The sequence below is a fragment of the Sitodiplosis mosellana genome, unplaced genomic scaffold, assembly GCF_009176505.1.
Source record: "Sitodiplosis mosellana isolate CC-2019 unplaced genomic scaffold, AAFC_SMos_1.0 Smas_scaffold_46, whole genome shotgun sequence".
Classification (NCBI taxonomy): domain Eukaryota; kingdom Metazoa; phylum Arthropoda; class Insecta; order Diptera; family Cecidomyiidae; genus Sitodiplosis; species Sitodiplosis mosellana.
Genome location: NW_022595288.1, coordinates 321,597 through 340,272, shown reverse-complemented (window position 1 = coordinate 340,272; position 18,676 = coordinate 321,597). Strand labels below are relative to the sequence as shown.

Genomic DNA, 18,676 nt, shown 5'->3' with positions numbered 1-18,676 from the left:
TCGATGTGGCCCGACACCAGCTACAACTTGGGCATATCGACACCGGAATCTGTGGGGGTCAAAAAAGTTTCCGGACACACGGACGGACGCACAAATCAATACTTTCATAGAAAATCAAGACCAAACTGCCAATGCCCATAACTTTTTCGTTTTTGGACCAATCGGGGCACTTAGACCAGGGTTGGAAAGGTGGCGAAGAGGAGCTTCTCTTGAACACCTCAGACTATCCCCTGCGTACCCCCTTCGTAAGATATGGGTATAGATTTGAAAATTTATCGAAATTTTCCAACCGCTATATTTTTGCCTAGACCACACTTAAGGCATGGGGGATATGGTGTTTCCGACTATTTGGGCCAAGACCTTTCCAACGGTACCTAACATGCCGGGGCCCAAATAGTGCCCTGAGAAAATAGCATACTTACTCTATATATACTCGTGACGCAAAAACTGGCATTTTTAATATTTGGCTTGAAATGCACAGTCTATGGAGCGTCACTTGTCGGACTATCGTCCTCCGTGATTTTACCGATTTTGTCATTTAAAATAAACATTTTGTTAATGGACGTTTTTGGAGGGTTTTAGACGTTTTTGTCAATTTTGCCAGAATACTCGTATTTAGACGATTTTGTTATTTTAAAACCCGATTTTGTTAAGAAAAAAATTGTCACATTTTTAGATGATTTTGTCATTTAAAAAAATATATTTTAGACGAATTTGTTGAAAAAAGAGACCATTTCCTTTAGACGAAATTGTCATTTTTTTTAGACGATTTTGTTTTATTTTTAGACGTTTTTGTAAGCAGCCATTTAAAAAACCAGGTCATTTCTTGGTTAAAAAAACATTTATTAGCAGAATTTTCTAGCAACTGCCACTAAGCCTAAAATAATAAGAATAAAAATTACGAAAATCACAATAATCACATAGAGTGTACTACTTTCCGAGGTATAAGCAGAAATTGTTTCATCGGGTATTATCGGCGTAGTCATGGTGATCACCTCGTTGATCGTCTTCAAAAGAGGAAATGTGGCATCGTGTCTCTTCAATGCGGTCATATTGATAAGTTGAAATGGAAAATCGTCGAATGTATCTTGGTCTAATGCACATGATCCGCTTGCATCATCCGTATTAATTAGGCTAGTCTTGATGCCAGCTAGATTCTTCTGCACTGCCAAGCTTATCTTGTTCGCCACTGAACGGCTACTATCGAATACTATAACACGGATTTCTCCCGTTCCTTTATTTTCCATTTTTGACATCGCCAAACTGCTTTCGATGTCATAAAATCTATTCCATCGTGATTGCATGTCGCTGAATAACAAATGACAAAATCCATTGTAGCTCAAATCGCTGTCTACCAGCTCAAATATATTCGTGGTATCTTCGAGATTCTTAAATTCAGTACCACCGAAAGGCAGCCCCATCAACATTTTTGCCGGTGACACACCCAATTTTACAATATCATCAAATGTGTGCTCCAAGTGCGAAATGCCTTTTGCTTTCAGAATATCGCTTATGGTGAATTTGTTCTGAAATGCGTCGAAATCGTCGACTACCATAAAATCCATATAATCAAGGTGCTCGGATAAGGCTTTATAGTCGTGAGCTTCAAGCAGAACTTTTTCTGTGGCAATGAATGAAAATACCAATGAAATGCCATGCAATTCTTTTCTTAAACTTTGGGCCAAATGCAAAACATTCTCTTTGATTTGACTTTGAACTTCCGGTAAGTGTTCACTACAAAAGATAGCAGAAATTCGATTCACGAACATTTCGAATTCATTCTTTTACTTCACCAATAGAATTTTTTTTTTCAAAGTTACCTTTGCTTCTTATAATCCCAATTTACATCTAAACCGTTGAATTTGAAACGTCGAATGAAATCGGCAACCGTTTGAACAAATAGCGTCTGGTACATGGAATTGATTTCTTCGCCGCTTGGAAGATTGTAAACTCCCAAAATAATCTGGAAACAACAAAAAGTCATATTGGAAAAAAATTAGAATGCCAAAAAAATGTTGATTTCTTAAAAAATGGATTGACAAACTTTCAAATGCGGGAATTGTCGTCGCAAATTCACAAACGTCCGATCGAATTTATCTCCATATTGTTTTGACCACGGATCTACCGATGTCCAATACCGTTGTCATCAATCGACGAAACATAAAAATACAAAAAAAAAAAATCAAACAGTTCAACGTTTTGCCGCCATCGGAACGACTCAATGAAAAATGCCGCCTCACTATTATCGATTATAGTCAATGAAATCGTGACTAACACTTGAATACCTTGTAATCTATTCCAAGTTATCGAGCAAATGGCATGTGTGCACAAGTTGAAATCGGCTGTTTCAATATTGAATTCACTTCCCGTGCCGAGTAGGGATGTTGCGAAAAATGGGCACATAACAACTTTGCCATGAAGTGGACCTACGGAATTACTTGTCGAAGAAATAAATTGTTAATAATTGTTATCGAAAAAAAACAAATCCTGGTAAATAAAAAGTTCATGGAAAAATATTTTTGGTTGAACTACGATAAAATCTCTTGACAAATGTTTCTCTCTACCAAATTGCCAAAATCAAATGAATTAAACAAAAACCTCATACTTTTTTTACCCGTCACTATCGCTAAAATACTGAAAATCAACAGCATTCCACTGAAACGCATGATGACAAAGTCACGGGCGGTCACTTGATGCATAACTAAATCAAATTTGAATTGGATTAGAGCAAGAGAAAAAAATTAGTAGCGCGTGTTAATTTGATAACACATTTAATGTTGGTGTTGATATTTCATATGTCGTGCAAAAATGACGCATTGTGCACGATATAGTGGAACAATAACCACGACTTCCCTTGCGATAAGAATGTGTACAAAGCGGAGAACTGTATTCACAAGCAACACAATCATACACACAACAGGCATTTTTATCAAAATGTAGATAAGATTAGAAAACGAAATAATAACTAAACAATTCACAGTTGTTTTGTTTTCATTCGATGAATTTGCAACAACAATAAAATGACTAACGATTTTTTTTGATATGTCAATTTATTTGACTCTAAAATTAGTTCGACCGAATTGGCTTTGAATGTGTTTGGATCATTGTTTGGCTTAATGAAGATTGATTTTCACTGATGTTTTTATGATAATTCAATGTGTATCAGTCTATGTGAAATAGATTTAAAAATGAAATCGGTCTGAAAGAATTTTGTAAATTGTTTTTTTGCTATTGATGCCATACTGAATCCATACATCCACGTCCATTAAATGACATTGGATGATTCCACATAGAATAACGTCGCCAAATTATTTCATTTCATTTTATTATCATTTGTTTTAAATGTTTGTTTACGTAACGGCCAACGCGAAAAGTGCTATCGCTCAATGCGCAAAGCTCAACGCTAAATGCGGTAATTCGATGATAAAACTCAATTTCATGAATTTACGATGAGCTAAAAATATACATTTATCGTTGTGCTGTAAGTCTGAGACAGAACCGAAACATGAAATAATGACTTACTTGAGAACTTGCATTAAATTTTTTCAATCTTCATTCTTTATTTATTGAAAAAAGGAAATATCTGTACTGAAAGCTACTAATAAAGATCCCTGATGGATAAAAAGGGTTTCGAAATTTCAGCTGACAAGCCCAAATAAAAAATGTGATAAAGTTTTTTCGAACACACTCATTCAGAGATGACTCAGCGCACGATCATATACAAGTGTTGTTTGCGTTGAGATTCTAGCCGTGCGCGGTGGGTAAAGATGTCAACAAACATGAACTGTTCGAGAAAAAAAAAGTCAAATTTTGTTCGTTCGTTCGTTTGTAGGCAATGCAAAAATCTACAAACGTCAAGAAACAATAATGAACAGGCTCGATGTTCGTTGACACCTCTAGCGGTGGGACGATCCGTATTTTCTAAAAGAGTCGCATGTTTAACGCATGCAAATATAGTTGCGGCCGGTGAGTTTCAGTCATCTCTGCAGAGATGAGAGCATTCACCCATTTTCAATGAAGGTTTTCTCAGAGTTTTCAATTTTGGGAAAACCGTGGAAAATGCCAATTTCCGCAGAATGAAAAATTGTTCTTTGTTGACATGTTCAGAAACCTATTTTCTCCTATTGTTAGATTTAGAACTTGAATTGGCATGAATCTAGGTTCTAGGTAGAGAACATACTGTGAAAAATGAAGAAAATTGAAGAGATGATGTCAATTTTCACCTCCTTCTTGTTTTATTATTGAAACTTTTGGTCTAATGACCTTTAAATTAACAATTTTTATAATAAACTTCGTTATCAAATGGAATTCAATTAACAATTCAATTGATTAAATTTTCAAAGAAAATTTTTTAAATTATCTCTCCTGGTCTCCGTTGTATTCGACAAAACTGTTGGATTTAATTCAAATTACTCTGGATATTTGCCATCAGATTTGTTATTTTCAAGAAGACATACATTGCTTCCTTCAATTGACTTATATTTCCCGGCGTTTCGCCACTTTTTCCACCGACGCCATAAATTGATCGTAATGAATTTCAATGCCAAAAGTGTAACAATAGCGCCTAATAAATAAAGGATATAAAAACAATATTCGGTAACCACTTTAGTTGCGTGCATTCGGTCCATTTCATGCAGAGTAACAACGATTACATCGTTGATTGTTGTGAGAAGACGAAAATTTGGATGGTCTCTATGTGGGATCCATTTAAAAGAGCCCTGATCTACTGTGAAATCAGTGAAAGTTTCCTCTGGAATGTCGCATGCGCCTCGATAATCATCGTTATTAATTGGAGACGCTAGAATGCCAGCAATATCGTATTTCATCATCAATCTAACCTTATTTGCAATTGAGCGTGTGTTCTCGTATAGAAAAACATAACTTTTTTCATTACGCAATGTTACTTCGTCGCACGCCAATGTGTATGGATTAAATACACCAACAGTCCCCGGTTGCCAAATGTCTTTTACTTCTGAATGAAAATCACAAATTTCGTTGTAGCCCAGAATTTCTTCAAATTTTACCGCACCAAGTTTATGATCATTGCTGTTTTTGGACAATTTGAATCCAAAAAATTGCAATCCCATAACGATTTTCGACGAATTCACACCAGATTGGATGACTGTTTTAATTATATACCAAATATTATCAATGTTTTGATTGAGTTCTATTTCAATATCGCTGAGGCCATGAAAGTTCATATCCGTACTGTAGAGCATTGTGAAGTGGATGTAATCAACGTTTTTCGCCAAAGCGGCATAATTTTCAGCCATATGATCCGTTAGGTCAACATCCGTATCCATATCATAGTCGTCAAAATCATCATACACAGCTATGTATTGGTGATTGGGAGGCGGAACTAAGTCACTTGCTTCGGCATTGAATGATAGAGTAAGCAAAAGATTATACGGTTTGAAGCTCTTTTGAAACTTTTCACAGTATGAAAATGCAACGTAGAAGTCAAAATGGTTTGAACCATAAGATACATCACTGGAAATTGTTTTTGGAAATCAATCATAGGAATTAATTGATAATCATTGATCATTCTTAGGTTCCAAATATTTTAAATCATCTTTTTTCTTTCGATTTTCTTTAAATTTTCACTAAATTCTTGGAATCGAGAAGTTAAGAAGAAATATTTTATCGTCATGAAATAATACCTCCCTCTTAGATAGTCCAGGGCCATGTCAAGACCATCGGAATCATATTCCAAAAGGGAATCCTTGGCAAATTCCATGAAACTTTCAATATTTGTGTTTTCGGTTATCTGCTGGTATTCGTATGTACTGCCGCGAAATTTTATTCCCAACGATATCTGCAGATATTTCATTGAAATTAAGTTTTATTATAATATATATATAGACTTTCCATTGGCGTGGGAATTTTTCAAATTCCGAATTTTTGGACAATTTTGGCAAAATTTAGTCTAATTTTCTCTATAATCTACCCATTTTCTCACTTTATTTTCGAAAATTTCCAGTTATTACCAAAATTGTAATGGGAAGCCCAAATATATTCGTTCCAAGTGTGTTGGTAACCATTTATTGCTGAATAATTTTTGAATATTTGATCGCATTGAAAAAATAACAAATAGAGAATTTGAAATATATTTACTTTTAGGTGGTTGTATTTGTTCTTGATGGTAACAAGCTTCGTATAATCATTTTCAAGAAATTTTGCTGCCCATTCACGTGAAAATATTGTTGTTAAATCTGTTCAAATGGAAATATTAAATGTAAAACGTTACATTAACACTGTGGAATACAGCCATGTTTTTTGTAATTTTTTGCTCAATATCACACATTCAGTTTTACTCAATATATTTGTTTCATGTAAAGTGCACAATACTGTAATATAACTGAACTAAATCTATCACCTTCCGTAGTAGTGTATATGAGATGTGTGCATAGATCAAAGTCCATATTTTCAAGATCGAAACTGATTTCCGAACCTTCATTCGGAAATGATGGTAAATATCGACACGCTACAACTTTATCATGAGAAGGTCCTGCAAATAGATTGAATTTTACAAGGTTAAATACTGAGTGAATTTACAATAATCCTACGACTGCTAGTGTCCTGCTGGTGTCAAGTCACATAACACTAAACGCATCCATTCTCAATAGGAAAATAATGAAAAATTGATGGGTGCGTTTAATATTATGCAACATTTACGTGCATTTACGTTTGACACTAGCAGTCATGTCTGAAATTGCTGACATGTCGTCTGAAGCGTGAATTTAACGCATTAACGGTGCAAAAGATTCATTGCTAACTGTAAGTGATGATCTACTCTAGTATAACTGATAAACAGTGTGGATCTTTGCTAGTAATAAAAATTTTGGACCGCGAAGATGGTAAATTAACGCTTCATGCACCTGAGTTAGCGGATTCAGCTCAAGACAATCCACTATAGAAAAGGCATTAAATCAGGCGTTTCGTGATTAAATATTTCACATTAAATCCAATGTTAGATTCTAATTGATTGCGTTCACAATATATAGACTTTTTACATACCGGTTTGTATTGATTTCGATGCAAAAACACTTAAAATCACAAATACTATTGGTAGGAAACGCATCGTAATAGGATCAGAAATGAAGAAACTGTTTCAATATCACATGACACCGTTTCATTGAATTCAAAAGCATATAGAGCGAAACCGAGCTTATAAAGACCCATTATCAATATATGACCAAATGGAATTTAAGTTATTTTGTTCTATTTTAATTTCGAAAAATTCCAGTTATTCTACATAGTTTTGTTATCGTAAGAATTTCCAGCGATGAAGAAGACAAAAACATTCAGAATGATTCAGAGAAAAGGGAAACAAATTTCTAAATTTGGTGAAAACAAAGGCTGGGTACGAACAATCAAGCTTCTTATTTTATCCAATCGTATGAAAATTACAACCGCATTTTTTGATTGTTTATTCAAATTCGTATTTTATATTCATTAGAATATATTTGATTCATATCATTCCCTTCATTAAAAGCTAATTTGTCGTTGGTTCGTTTCTCTCGCCACCTTCGCCACACATCGATCAAACCAAATAATAAAAGTAAAAATGAAATTATTAGAAAGATTATATAAATCATATGAAGCCACAATGGATCGCTCGTATTAGGATGCATTCCGTATGTATCGTTGTGCATGCCTTGAAATCTTAAACACACTCAATTTTTTTGTGCTGAAGATGACTTGTGAAGTTTAAATTAAAAATGCGCAATAAGACTTGTTCTGTGAAAAAATATGTGCGAATGCGTTAGATGTATCACTATCTGAAAAGAACAATGCACTACATCATTACTACAGAGAACGATAGTTTTTCAGGTGATTTTCCTATAAGATAAGAACGGAATTCATTGATATCTTGAACATTTCTTTGTGGCTAAGGGATTTAAATTACTTTAAATTCCTTTCAAAGTTAACACATTTACTTACACTTGGTACTGATATTGAATGATAATGAAGGTATGCATAAAGTCACACATGCATTCAATACAATATATTCATATTGAGTCATGAGTCATATTTGACGTAAGAGAAAATATCAAATCAAGTTTAATTTGAATATTCTTTATTTGAATGTATGAATAAAATCTTTTTTTTTTCTCGACAAACTTTTATGTCCCGTGAAGACAACTATTTTGTTCAGTAGTTCCATTAATGTTGTCATATCATGTATTTTTGGGTATGATCTAACTCGATATCCACTTAGTTATACAAAACATCATCATCACCGAATCTTGATTGTTCATGTGACTTATTATTTATTGGAAAATGGAATACTCTAGCAACACCACCGCCATGTTTCAATCTTGCAGCAAACAGTTCGTATTTCTGGAGATCGTTAAGACTGACAGATTTACGTGCAAAATTAACTGCTTCCTCAAAATGTGTCCGCGTGAGCTCTGGAACTGGATCTTCATCTTTCATATTGATGTGAGCTTTTTCGGCTTCGATTGATTCTCGAATGGCCAATTTAACGGCGTGTTGACAAATGTCAGTTAAATCTGTTCCAGTGAAGCCAAACGTAGCCTCTGCCATGTATGCTAAATCAATATCCATTGCTAGTGGGGTCTTTCGTAGATTTGCCTTTAGAATTTCGAGACGCGACTTTTCATCCGGTAATGTAATGTAAAGAATTTGATCCAATCGCCCTGGTCTCAACATGGCCGCATCGAGAATTTCCGGTCGATTCGTGGCGCCAATAACAAAAACATTTTTATTTCCACCCAAACGATCCATTTCAGTTAAAATTTGATTGATCACACGATCAGCAGCTTCGCTTCCAGAGCCATCATGTCGTGATTTTGCAATACTCTCCAATTCATCGAGGAAGAGTACGCACGGAGCTGCTGCACGAGCCTTATCAAAAATTTCACGAACATTGGCTTCGGATTCACCAAATCCCATGCTTAATAATTCAGATCCTTTGGTCGAAATAAATTTTGCATCGCATTCATTTGCAATGGCCTTAGCCAACATTGTTTTACCACAACCAGGTGGCCCATAGAGTAGAACACCGTGCAATGGATTCATACCGAATTTCCGGAATTTTTCTGGATATTGAAGAGGATATTGAATCATTTCCCGTAATTCCTTTTTGATGCTCTCCAAGCCGCCAATATCTTTGAAACTGATACTTGGTATCTCAACAACGGTTTCTCTGAATGAAGGGGGTGTGAATTTTCCAATTGCAAAACGGAAATCGTTCATTCGAACCGCCAATGAATTTAACACTTCTGCATCGATTTCATCATCATCGAGGTCGATTAAGTCCATTTTTTCATGAATTTGTTGTGAACCCGCTTCAGTGCATATGGATACTAAATCAGCGCCTACATAACCATGCGTTTCAGCAGCGATTTTCTTTAAATCCACATCATCGGCTAAGAGCATATTTTTCGTATGGATTTGAAGTATTTCCAATCGGCCAGTAGCGTCCGGTATACCAATATCGATTTCACGATCGAATCTACAAAAGCGACGGAGTACTTTATCGATGGAATTCGGTCGATTTGTTGCCGCCATAACAATAACGTTAGCGCTTTTTTTCAATCCATCCATCAATGTCAACAGTTGCGATACAATTCGACGCTCAACTTCACCGCGTGATTTGCCACGCTTTGGTGCTATCGCATCAAGTTCATCGATGAAAATAACGGCTGGCGCATGTTTTTCCGCACTTTCAAATGCTTTACGTAACTGTGATTCTGATTCATGAGGCATGACCGACATGATTTTGGGACCGTTAATCATGATAAAAAATGCACCAGCTTCATTAGCTACGGCACGTGCAATCGATGTTTTGCCTAAGAAACAATAGGATGAATATGAATTGTAGATTTTGCCAAATCAAGGCAAGGTCAGCATTTAATTAAGTTTTTATGGAAGCTACCTGTTCCAGGGGGACCGTACATCAAAACACCACGTGGAGGCCGAACACCGATTTGCTTGAAAAGTGATGGATGTCGCAATGGAAGTTCAACCATTTCTTTGATTTGAGCCAATTGTTTACGGTAACCACCAATGTCCTCATAACCTATATCATTCAAATGTCCTTCAATCGATTCACGGGTAATTGGATCGTGTTCAATATGCAAACTTGTGTTCTCGGCTACAATACAGTATGGTGACGGATCAGTTGCAAGTACTTTAAATTGAACAGTTCGCATCCCTTTACGTACTGAAACTGTATTTCCACAATGGATTGGATGAAAAACGTCGAGAAAGTAAGGTATCAAATGAGCTTCAAAAATATTATTAACCAAATCTTTGACGGTGTCATCGATCGGCAACATCTCTACTTGGTTGCAATAACGGAGCTTTGGAATCGCTTGAATTGTTGCTATATCGCCCAATTGAAGGTGTAAATTTTCACGCACACTACGATTCATACGGATCACATCATTCTGACAGTTGTCATCGGATTGGACAACACAAACAGTTTTCTTGTGTCGCTTTCCTTTCAATAAGACATAATCAGCTTGGAACAAATTAAGCTCATTCATTTTTGCCGATGACAATGTCACCATAGACTTGTCATAATTAACTGCTTCCTCCACTTTCAAGCGATTTGGACGGTATTTGGGCCTTAAAATAGCTGTTGATAACTCATCATTCTTTTGACCAAATGAAAAAAAGATGAAAAAGAATAAATTGTAAGATTGAAATTCCTGCGAGGAAATCACGACTTTTATAAAATAGAATGATGAAAACCTACAAATTCAGACAAGACTAATAAATAATAAAGACCTAAAATTTAATTGGAAATGGTTTGTTTCGATCTATCTCGATCGATTATAATCGAGCTGTAATTACAGCTGCCCACGGATCGAAATCGAACATTTCAAATTGGAATTTTATTGAAAATTCATGCTCTTGTTCGTTCGGGTTCATGTTTAGTTTCATATTCATTGAAGATGTTCAAGTTCAGTTCATGTTCTTTCGAAACTGTTCGACTCCATGGTAATATCTATTCCGAACACGGTCGAAAACGGTTCGAGTTCGTTCGTGTTCAGTTCAAGATGTTTGGAAAAAAATGTTTTGTTAATGTTCGTTTCAGTTCAATGTCGAACGGACTCAAACGAACATGAACAGTTCGGTTGGATGGATAGCTCAATGATCGATCTATCAAATGTTGAAGTTTCTCCAGATAAAATAAATCCAAATACTAATTTTAAATTTGAAGTATTTTTCATTTGAAATGGATAAAATCTCAATGGCTATGCATTTTACGTTCATTCTGATTTCTGTCAAACTTACATTTCCCAAGCCGTTGTCGCTCTGTGCAACATTACCAACGGAAAAGGCACACAACACCAGAACGAGAAGTGGCAAAAATTTGAATTGCATCGCTTTTGTACTGCACAGAATAAAGTCGAATGATTACTGTCTTTTAACGCAACAAAAATACCCTTTTGTTGTGATTTGAAGTGGCACATGCGTACCCCATAATATCACAGATGTCACAATCAGAAGATATTTGGCACCTTTTATCGTCAAATTATCTTCGGGCATGAAACGTTCACAATTTGTCAATTGATTAGAGTTGGACTCACATTGTTTGCTTTATTGTTTTTTAAACCATTGTTCAAAGAAGATTCAATCTAAAAACACGCTGCAATTTTGTCTGGGAGATACAAATCAGGAGAGAAAAGACCACACGTTTTCTGAACAATGTTAAAGTATATACTTTAATTTCCAATAATATGATGGTTAGTGTTCTATCGTTCGTCGACTTGCGTTCATCTAGCTTTGTCATATACACTCATGCAAAAACATTTAAATAAAATTAATTGAAATAAATTGATTTCGTATTTTAAGAAGAAGCAAATACACATCTAAAACGGTAAAAAAGTACTTATTTCCGTTGAAAAATGTCAATATATGATTTTTATATCTTTTTGACAATTTCATTTCGGTGATTTACTTCAAGTACTAAAATTACAGTATATTCTATTATAATTGAACAAACAACAATGGGAACTTCAATTTTATCAGCGATACTTGAACAAAACCTCTTTTGTTTTATTATTTGTTTTTTCCATATGTTCGGATCATAATTATTTAATCCCATATTTTCGAATATTTCGAATAAATAAATCAGATTTTTGTGGATTCTGGAGATATTTGAGATTTTTTGCATTAAATCCAAAAAAATACATTTAAATATCATTCATAATCACAAAAATCCACAATATTCCGCCGTATTCACAAATATCCACCATATTTCATACGACAGATTCTTAGAGATAAATTGGATTTTTTTGAAATATTTGAAATAATTTAAGCGTGATATTCCCCTAGTTTTTGATTAACCATCGCTAATTCGTTAATGAGAATTGGTTTGAAGCATTCGAGATTAGCTGGATAAATCCATATTTAAAGGAAAAAACCGGACTGTTTAAAACATTTTCTTCGATTTCTAATCAATTTTATAACTATAATTTCAATGATTTGTGTTTTTGTTTTGCAAAAATGTTCAATATCTCAATAATCTAATCAGTTCGTTGAAAAATGGAAAAGCCAAAAATAAAATGAATTTTGAATGAGTTATCAACGATTCCACACCAAATCAATTATGGTAGAATTAAGTTTGGCCTCCTCAAAGTTGACTGAAAATTTGCATGGAAGCTTATTTCCAAAAGAAATCGAGAAATCTAAAATATTCGGATCACTTTTAACATAGTGCAGTAACATTATATAGTATAGATGAACCAATTTTGTAGCGTCGATCGTAATTACTAAATTCTAGTATAATGTCACATACTTGCCGATCGTTGGAAAACAATGGGTAGTCTCAAAAATCGCACTTCAGGTTTCTTCCTAATGAATGAGTTGTTATACACATCGTCACATAAGTAATGTGTGGTATGTCTTATGCAAGGGTTAATTAAATGTGCATTAGTGTTAAATTTCAGTCTAGTCGAACCCATTAAGAATGCACATCTAATTACGTTCCTAAATCACTATAGTCGTCCATTAGCTTCAATTCATACCTATTCATACCTATTCATTTAAAATTGCTTGAAAATGTGAATAAAAGAAAATAATTTTGTTGTAATTTGAATGAATTTTTTTTATTGAAATTAATTTATGAACAACGAATAGAAATTCGGCATATTTTTAGAAACTATCTATGAAATTGGCGAGAAGTGTATCCCAAGTTGGGACGTTATTACTTTGTTTTCTACTTGATATTTTATTATCAATTGGTTTTGGTGGTTGACCCATTTCATCTAGAGCAAGGACAATGGCTTCATTGATGGTTCTCAAAAGCGGGAAAGTGGGATCGCGCCGAATCGGTATATTCAGTGTGACATTTGAATTTGTTACGAAATCGTCGAAAGTGTCTGTTTCAATTTTGCATCTTCCTTTTGAATCGTCTGCATCAATGTTGTTAACTGACACACCGCCTAAATTATGTCTCATTGCCCGTCTGGTTTTATTGGCCAGAGTGTATGTACTTTCGTAGCTGATGGAATGCATTTTATTCGATTTACCATCAACGTAGTGTGCAACCATCTGCTCGGTATTCGCATCATAAACTTTGCTAATCACTTCATTGGTTGACAGCAAATCGCAAATTTCATTGTATTTCAAAAAAACTTTAAATGAATTCATAAATGAATACAAGTCAGTTAACATGAATTGAGCCACTCGATCCGACAATGTTTTGGTATTGAATTCAATAATGATTTTTGATGGTGGAACCCCTAATTTGATGATTGCATCAACTTTTTGCAGTTTATTAAAATGCATGAAATCGAGATATTTGGACATTTCCACATAGTCATAGATTTCCTCAAATGTTTCGGTCGTATGTTCTGCGAAAGCCGATGTAAGCAATAACTGACGATGCTTGAATCTGTTGGAGAGCTCCATTACGAGTGTCAGAATATTCGCTTTGGCAGACGATTTGTCGTAAATATTCCAATCCAAATAATTCCAGTACAAATTCAGGCCATCCAAATTGTTATTTAAAACAAAATCGAGTGCCGATTTAATGAATTTCTGGAGACTGATTTGATCGGATGCAATGTTAGCTAGATCGTTGGCGTCGTTTAAAATACCTAAGGAAATCTGCAGAATGGAATTTATCAATTTTTCCTTTTTGATAATATCAAAGTAATTAAAAACGCTGATTTGAGCATCCCTACCTTTAAATGTGGATATCTTTTTCGTAAGATCTGCACGTGGCTATAGTCTGACGTTACGTATGGCCACGGATTCGAGAAATCTATTTGAAGAGAAAAAAAAAACGTTATGACAATTATTATAACGAAATATTTGTAGGTAAAATTAGACATTTGTCAAAGGTAAAGAGATTTTATTTACACATGACACGATTTACGATTATTCAATTCTCTATTTGTAGTTTTCTTCCAAAATAATTCATATGAATCATATGAATTTGAATTCAAGCTCACAATTGGTTCAATCAAATATCAAAAAATAACTTAAAACAAGAGTCAAAGCCTAAATACCTGTTATTCTTGTAAAACTGACATCCATATAAATGAGATGTGTGCATAGGTTCAGATTTACCGTATCGAATTGACTCAACCCGGTTAGTCGATAAAATAAACTTGGTACAAACGATGGCTCCGCCAAATCGGTACATATCACAGCCTTGCCATGTGTAGGACCTAACCGTAAATATAGAAGAAAATGATTAGATTTCATACAAATAACTGAATTTTTTTACATTTATGGGTGAAAATGCGTGAAATTATCGAATCTAATGATAAGAATTATTATTTTATCGATTAAAATTATTATTTATTTGTATGATTATTTTATACACACCAGTTTCAGCAGTTGCAAACGCGAATATACATAAAATGACAAATATGACAGCGTAGCGCATCTTTTTTCGTTCTTTGAATTTTAAACTGTCGATTTAGAAACACTTCACTCCCGATACATCCACCACATTCAAAACCTTAACACAAAATGCAGTCTCGATGAAGAGTAATGACAAGCTGATTAGTATATTTTGCTGTGTCGTATGTATTTTGAATGAGAAAAGTAGAAGGAGTGGGAAAAATAGGAGATAAATGACTTTTTAATAGCATATATACGAAGAAACAAAAAATTAGACGTTTTAATGTGTTTTCACTTAATTACCTATCGAATTCGAGGGTACATACTACGCTATCTATAAAGCATCGTGCATAGGTATAGCCGAAAAACTTTCAAAACACTTACCATCTAAGGAGGCCATAAATAAACTTGCTTCGTAGATGTAGAACTATGTGTTGAAATAATTCTCTTTATAATCAACTGAAAGCGTCAACAACAGATCGTATCGTTGGAAATCCAATTTTATCGAAATCATCCGCCTGAAGTGGACTAAAATGCATACAATATTACAATCAAATTTATTTAAATGCGTTTTGGGTCGTCGGAATAGACGTGGTCGATGGAGTGGGTCAGATTTATTCCGAGTCTAGAATTTCAAAGTCCAAATCCCACTCTGATCATTTTAGTACTGATACATTTTTTGGAACTTTAGTTCTGGAAAATCTCTCCTCGACCGGCAAAATATATTAGGATTTGCCTGGATTTTCAACCCGAATGCTTTTCACTGATATTCATAATTATTTGATCTAAAGAAGCTGAATAAACTAACCTTGTTTTATTATAACCGATACCTATATCAAACTCATTAAAATCATATTTTAGAACAAAGTTCGTGACACTTTTTACCCACTCTTGACAATACACCTGATCATGGAAATCCTTAGTCACCGTGCGATAGAATCGTGAAAAAATTACCCGCAATTCATATTGAATTGATTTTGGAAATGGAATAAAACTGTGGGTTGCTAGAGATTCCATAATGAAAGCTAATTATGAGCCAATACACTGATAAGTGGTTTTTAATTGATTTTTTATTATGCAAACAAAAATGTGTTAAGTAAAACCTCTAATTCAGCCAGAGCTTGGCAGTGTTAAAAAAATTTCAATCAAACACTTTACCTTCAAGTGTGGGTAATTGCGGTGTGGACTTTCCAAACGTTTAAATTCCAATTCATCATCAGACGTGATCGAGAACCAAGGTTCTGCTCCAAAAGTATAAAACAATCGCAAATAAAAGAAGATAGGTCCCAAAAACTAGCCCAAAAATCAAATTGATGTACCTTTAATTGATTGTTTAGTTTGGCTAATAAAAATGAGATGCGTGCACAAACTTAAATCCGTATCTTCTAAGTCGATGGCGTTTTCCATAAAGTTTTGTCTTAGATTGAGTCCCAGGTGTGTATAAGCAGTGCACAAGACAGCTCTTCCATGTGGCGGACCTGTTGCTTTGAATGATAAACAAATGTTTCCAATTTAAACTAAGGAAAAACTTAACTAGTTCCAATGACTGAATAAACAGATGAATCCTCTTATCATCTCTTCGAAAATATGAATAAAATATAGAGCCAACTATTGTTTATTATGAAAAAAAAAACGCCACATACCAGAGAGAAGTGTTGCGTTTATAGTTGCAACCAACATCACAATACCCAGTATGAAAATATCGAATAAACCCATGGCTGCTGAAAAACCGGTTCTATTTAAGAGTGAACTGTATAATTTGAAAGTAGGGGAAGGTGGGGAAATTCGGAACACACATCGAAATAATTTAATATCATGCTAAAAAATTGATATTTTCCCAAATTCTAAAGTCGTACGATATAGTAGGGGGAGTATGTGTAAGTTGACCCACTTTGTAAGTTAACCCACCCCACCGATTTTGTATTTTGACCGACAAATCGTCAATTTGACTAGTCTCAATCGATTTAAAAAAACGTCAAAAACCAATATAAAAGTAGTTCCCAAGAGTAAATACGCTTCTTAAACGGCTCGGATCGGCTCATAAACATTTTTTGCAAAAAAAAAATCATTTTTATAAAAACTAAATTTTTTCGGACCATCATCAAGTAGAACAATTTCAAAGATATCAGCAAAGCGAGTATAAGCTTTCTTCACTAGTTTTTCGTGTATTTTCATAATCCTAAGTCATTTCACACATATCGTTACATGGCGAAATTCTTTCCGTGCATATTGAAATGTCGACCAATTTTGTAAGTTGACCCACCCGAAAAAAAATCAGAAAAATGAGACAACTATTCAGCGTAAACACTCAATATACGAGATTCATTGAATTTTAATGAATTTCCAATCGTTTTTGGACTTGAAAATCACGAAAAAATCGATGAAATATGAAAAAATAGAGAATATGTATTTTTTTACTATTTCTATATTTTTCTACATTTTTTCATTGTTTTTCGTAGTTGTAAAGACCAAAAACGATTGAAAGTCCAACGAAATTCAATGAATTTCATATATTGAGTGTTTATACTGCATGTTTTTCTAAAAAAAAATAGGGTGGGTCAACTTACAAAGAAAAAATTTTGTTGCCAAAAATCAGACCTCTTAGAAAATTGACCGAAATATTTTGTTTTTTCAACCATAGCTAATGAATTTCCTAATCAAATTGTAGCCTTTTCGGCTCTGTTTCCAATGGTATATCAAGTGTGCATTTATCTTTATTCCATAAAAAGTTATGACTAAAATGATTAGTGCGGGTCAACCTACACATAATTCCCCTACGTGTAAAAACCTATCTTTTGAGAGTTGTCGCTTGAAAAAATTCCAATCGGCTGAAATGATTTGACCTGTTGGCAAAAAAACCCTTGATTTTTCGATTTTCAAAAATGGTGGGGAAATTCGGAACACTTTATAAATGGATAGAAAACTGAAACAATTTTGATGCAAAACGTTGATGGAGAGCTAGAAAATGACAGAAGGATAAGTATTTTAATAGGGAAAAGTTCAAAAATAGCGATTGGTTTTGGTCGGATTTGTAATTCTTGCTTGTGAAATAGCTGTTAATCATTTTGGTGCATTTCAAGTGAACGCATGAATTGCAATGAATAATTTGTCGAAATTTTGCATGAAATATAATAAATATGCAAAAAAAATGCGTATCAACTTGAAAATAATTAAAAATCACTTGATCAAATTTTCGTATATAGGGTGTTCCGAAATTCCCCACGCAATAAGGTTTACAACATAATCGTGTTTTGGTCACTCAATGAATTTTCATGCAAAATTCCTTTTGTGAGTCGAATTATTAATGGTGTACGATAATTATGAACATATTCATCTGAGTTGGTTTTTGGAAAAATGTTGTGAAATTAATGCAGACAGACATTCTCAATATTAAATTTTTACAATTTGATTTCATTTCGATGTTGCATAGAGCTATCAGTGCGACGTGCACACGCGTCGGCTGCTAATGGAAATATGAGGTTTTGTTTAGAGAAAAGATTTTGTTCGCATTTCTCAAACTATTTAATAAATATTTGCGGCGAAATTTGGTGGTGTTCCGATTTTCCCCACCTTCCCCGACATGAAAAACTTATTTTCGCTTTATATTTTTAAGTAGTCGATTAAATGGTAACTTCATGGTTTGAACATTAATTTTTTATACGTTGACCAACTCGAGTTACTGTATTTTTGAAGAAATTGTTGAAGCCAAAATTGTATATTTGAGCTCTTGAAATTTTCGTGTCCTATGTATACCAACCAGATATCCAAACTGTTACAAAAAAAGTTGGAATATTCAAATTGAAGCAGATAATGTGAAATTATTGTGATAAACATTTCGACT

The 18,676-nt window shown here is 34.2% G+C and overlaps 4 protein-coding genes across 8 annotated transcripts; all 4 read right to left on the bottom strand.

Annotated features, from left to right (window-relative positions):
• Positions 1–822: 822 nt before the first annotated feature.
• On the bottom strand, positions 823–4,344 carry LOC129569874 (probable chitinase 2). 5 transcript variants are annotated; one of them, XM_055449069.1, is made up of 6 exons: positions 3,030–3,278; positions 2,606–2,701; positions 2,286–2,426; positions 2,045–2,121; positions 1,821–1,963; positions 823–1,734 (listed from the first exon to the last, which is right to left on the bottom strand). In XM_055449069.1, the coding sequence occupies exons 2-6, from the start codon at positions 2,697–2,699 to the stop codon at positions 846–848; spliced, it is 1,344 nt and encodes a 447-aa protein (XP_055305044.1). In that variant the 5' UTR covers positions 2,700–2,701; positions 3,030–3,278; the 3' UTR covers positions 823–845. The 5 variants fall into 5 exon arrangements, with proteins under 5 accessions (XP_055305044.1, XP_055305046.1, XP_055305043.1 ...); XM_055449071.1 differs by having other exon boundaries at positions 2,615–4,344; XM_055449068.1 differs by lacking the exon at positions 3,030–3,278 and having other exon boundaries at positions 2,606–3,018.
• Positions 4,345–4,409: 65 nt separating this feature from the next.
• Positions 4,410–6,704, bottom strand: LOC129569853 (probable chitinase 2). The gene is made up of 5 exons (XM_055449040.1): positions 6,686–6,704; positions 6,377–6,508; positions 6,115–6,212; positions 5,661–5,815; positions 4,410–5,490 (listed from the first exon to the last, which is right to left on the bottom strand). Exons 1-5 carry the CDS (start codon positions 6,702–6,704, stop codon positions 4,410–4,412), a joined length of 1,485 nt encoding a protein of 494 aa, XP_055305015.1.
• A 1,359-nt stretch (positions 6,705–8,063) lies between these two features.
• On the bottom strand, positions 8,064–11,420 carry LOC129569871 (transitional endoplasmic reticulum ATPase). Its single transcript, XM_055449065.1, has 3 exons — positions 11,272–11,420; positions 9,905–10,628; positions 8,064–9,818 (listed from the first exon to the last, which is right to left on the bottom strand). The coding sequence occupies exons 1-3, from the start codon at positions 11,359–11,361 to the stop codon at positions 8,218–8,220; spliced, it is 2,415 nt and encodes an 804-aa protein (XP_055305040.1). The 5' UTR covers positions 11,362–11,420; the 3' UTR covers positions 8,064–8,217.
• A 1,714-nt stretch (positions 11,421–13,134) lies between these two features.
• On the bottom strand, positions 13,135–15,235 carry LOC129569852 (probable chitinase 2). The gene is made up of 4 exons (XM_055449039.1): positions 15,220–15,235; positions 14,496–14,657; positions 14,169–14,248; positions 13,135–14,091 (listed from the first exon to the last, which is right to left on the bottom strand). Exons 1-4 carry the CDS (start codon positions 15,233–15,235, stop codon positions 13,135–13,137), a joined length of 1,215 nt encoding a protein of 404 aa, XP_055305014.1.
• Positions 15,236–18,676: the final 3,441 nt, after the last annotated feature.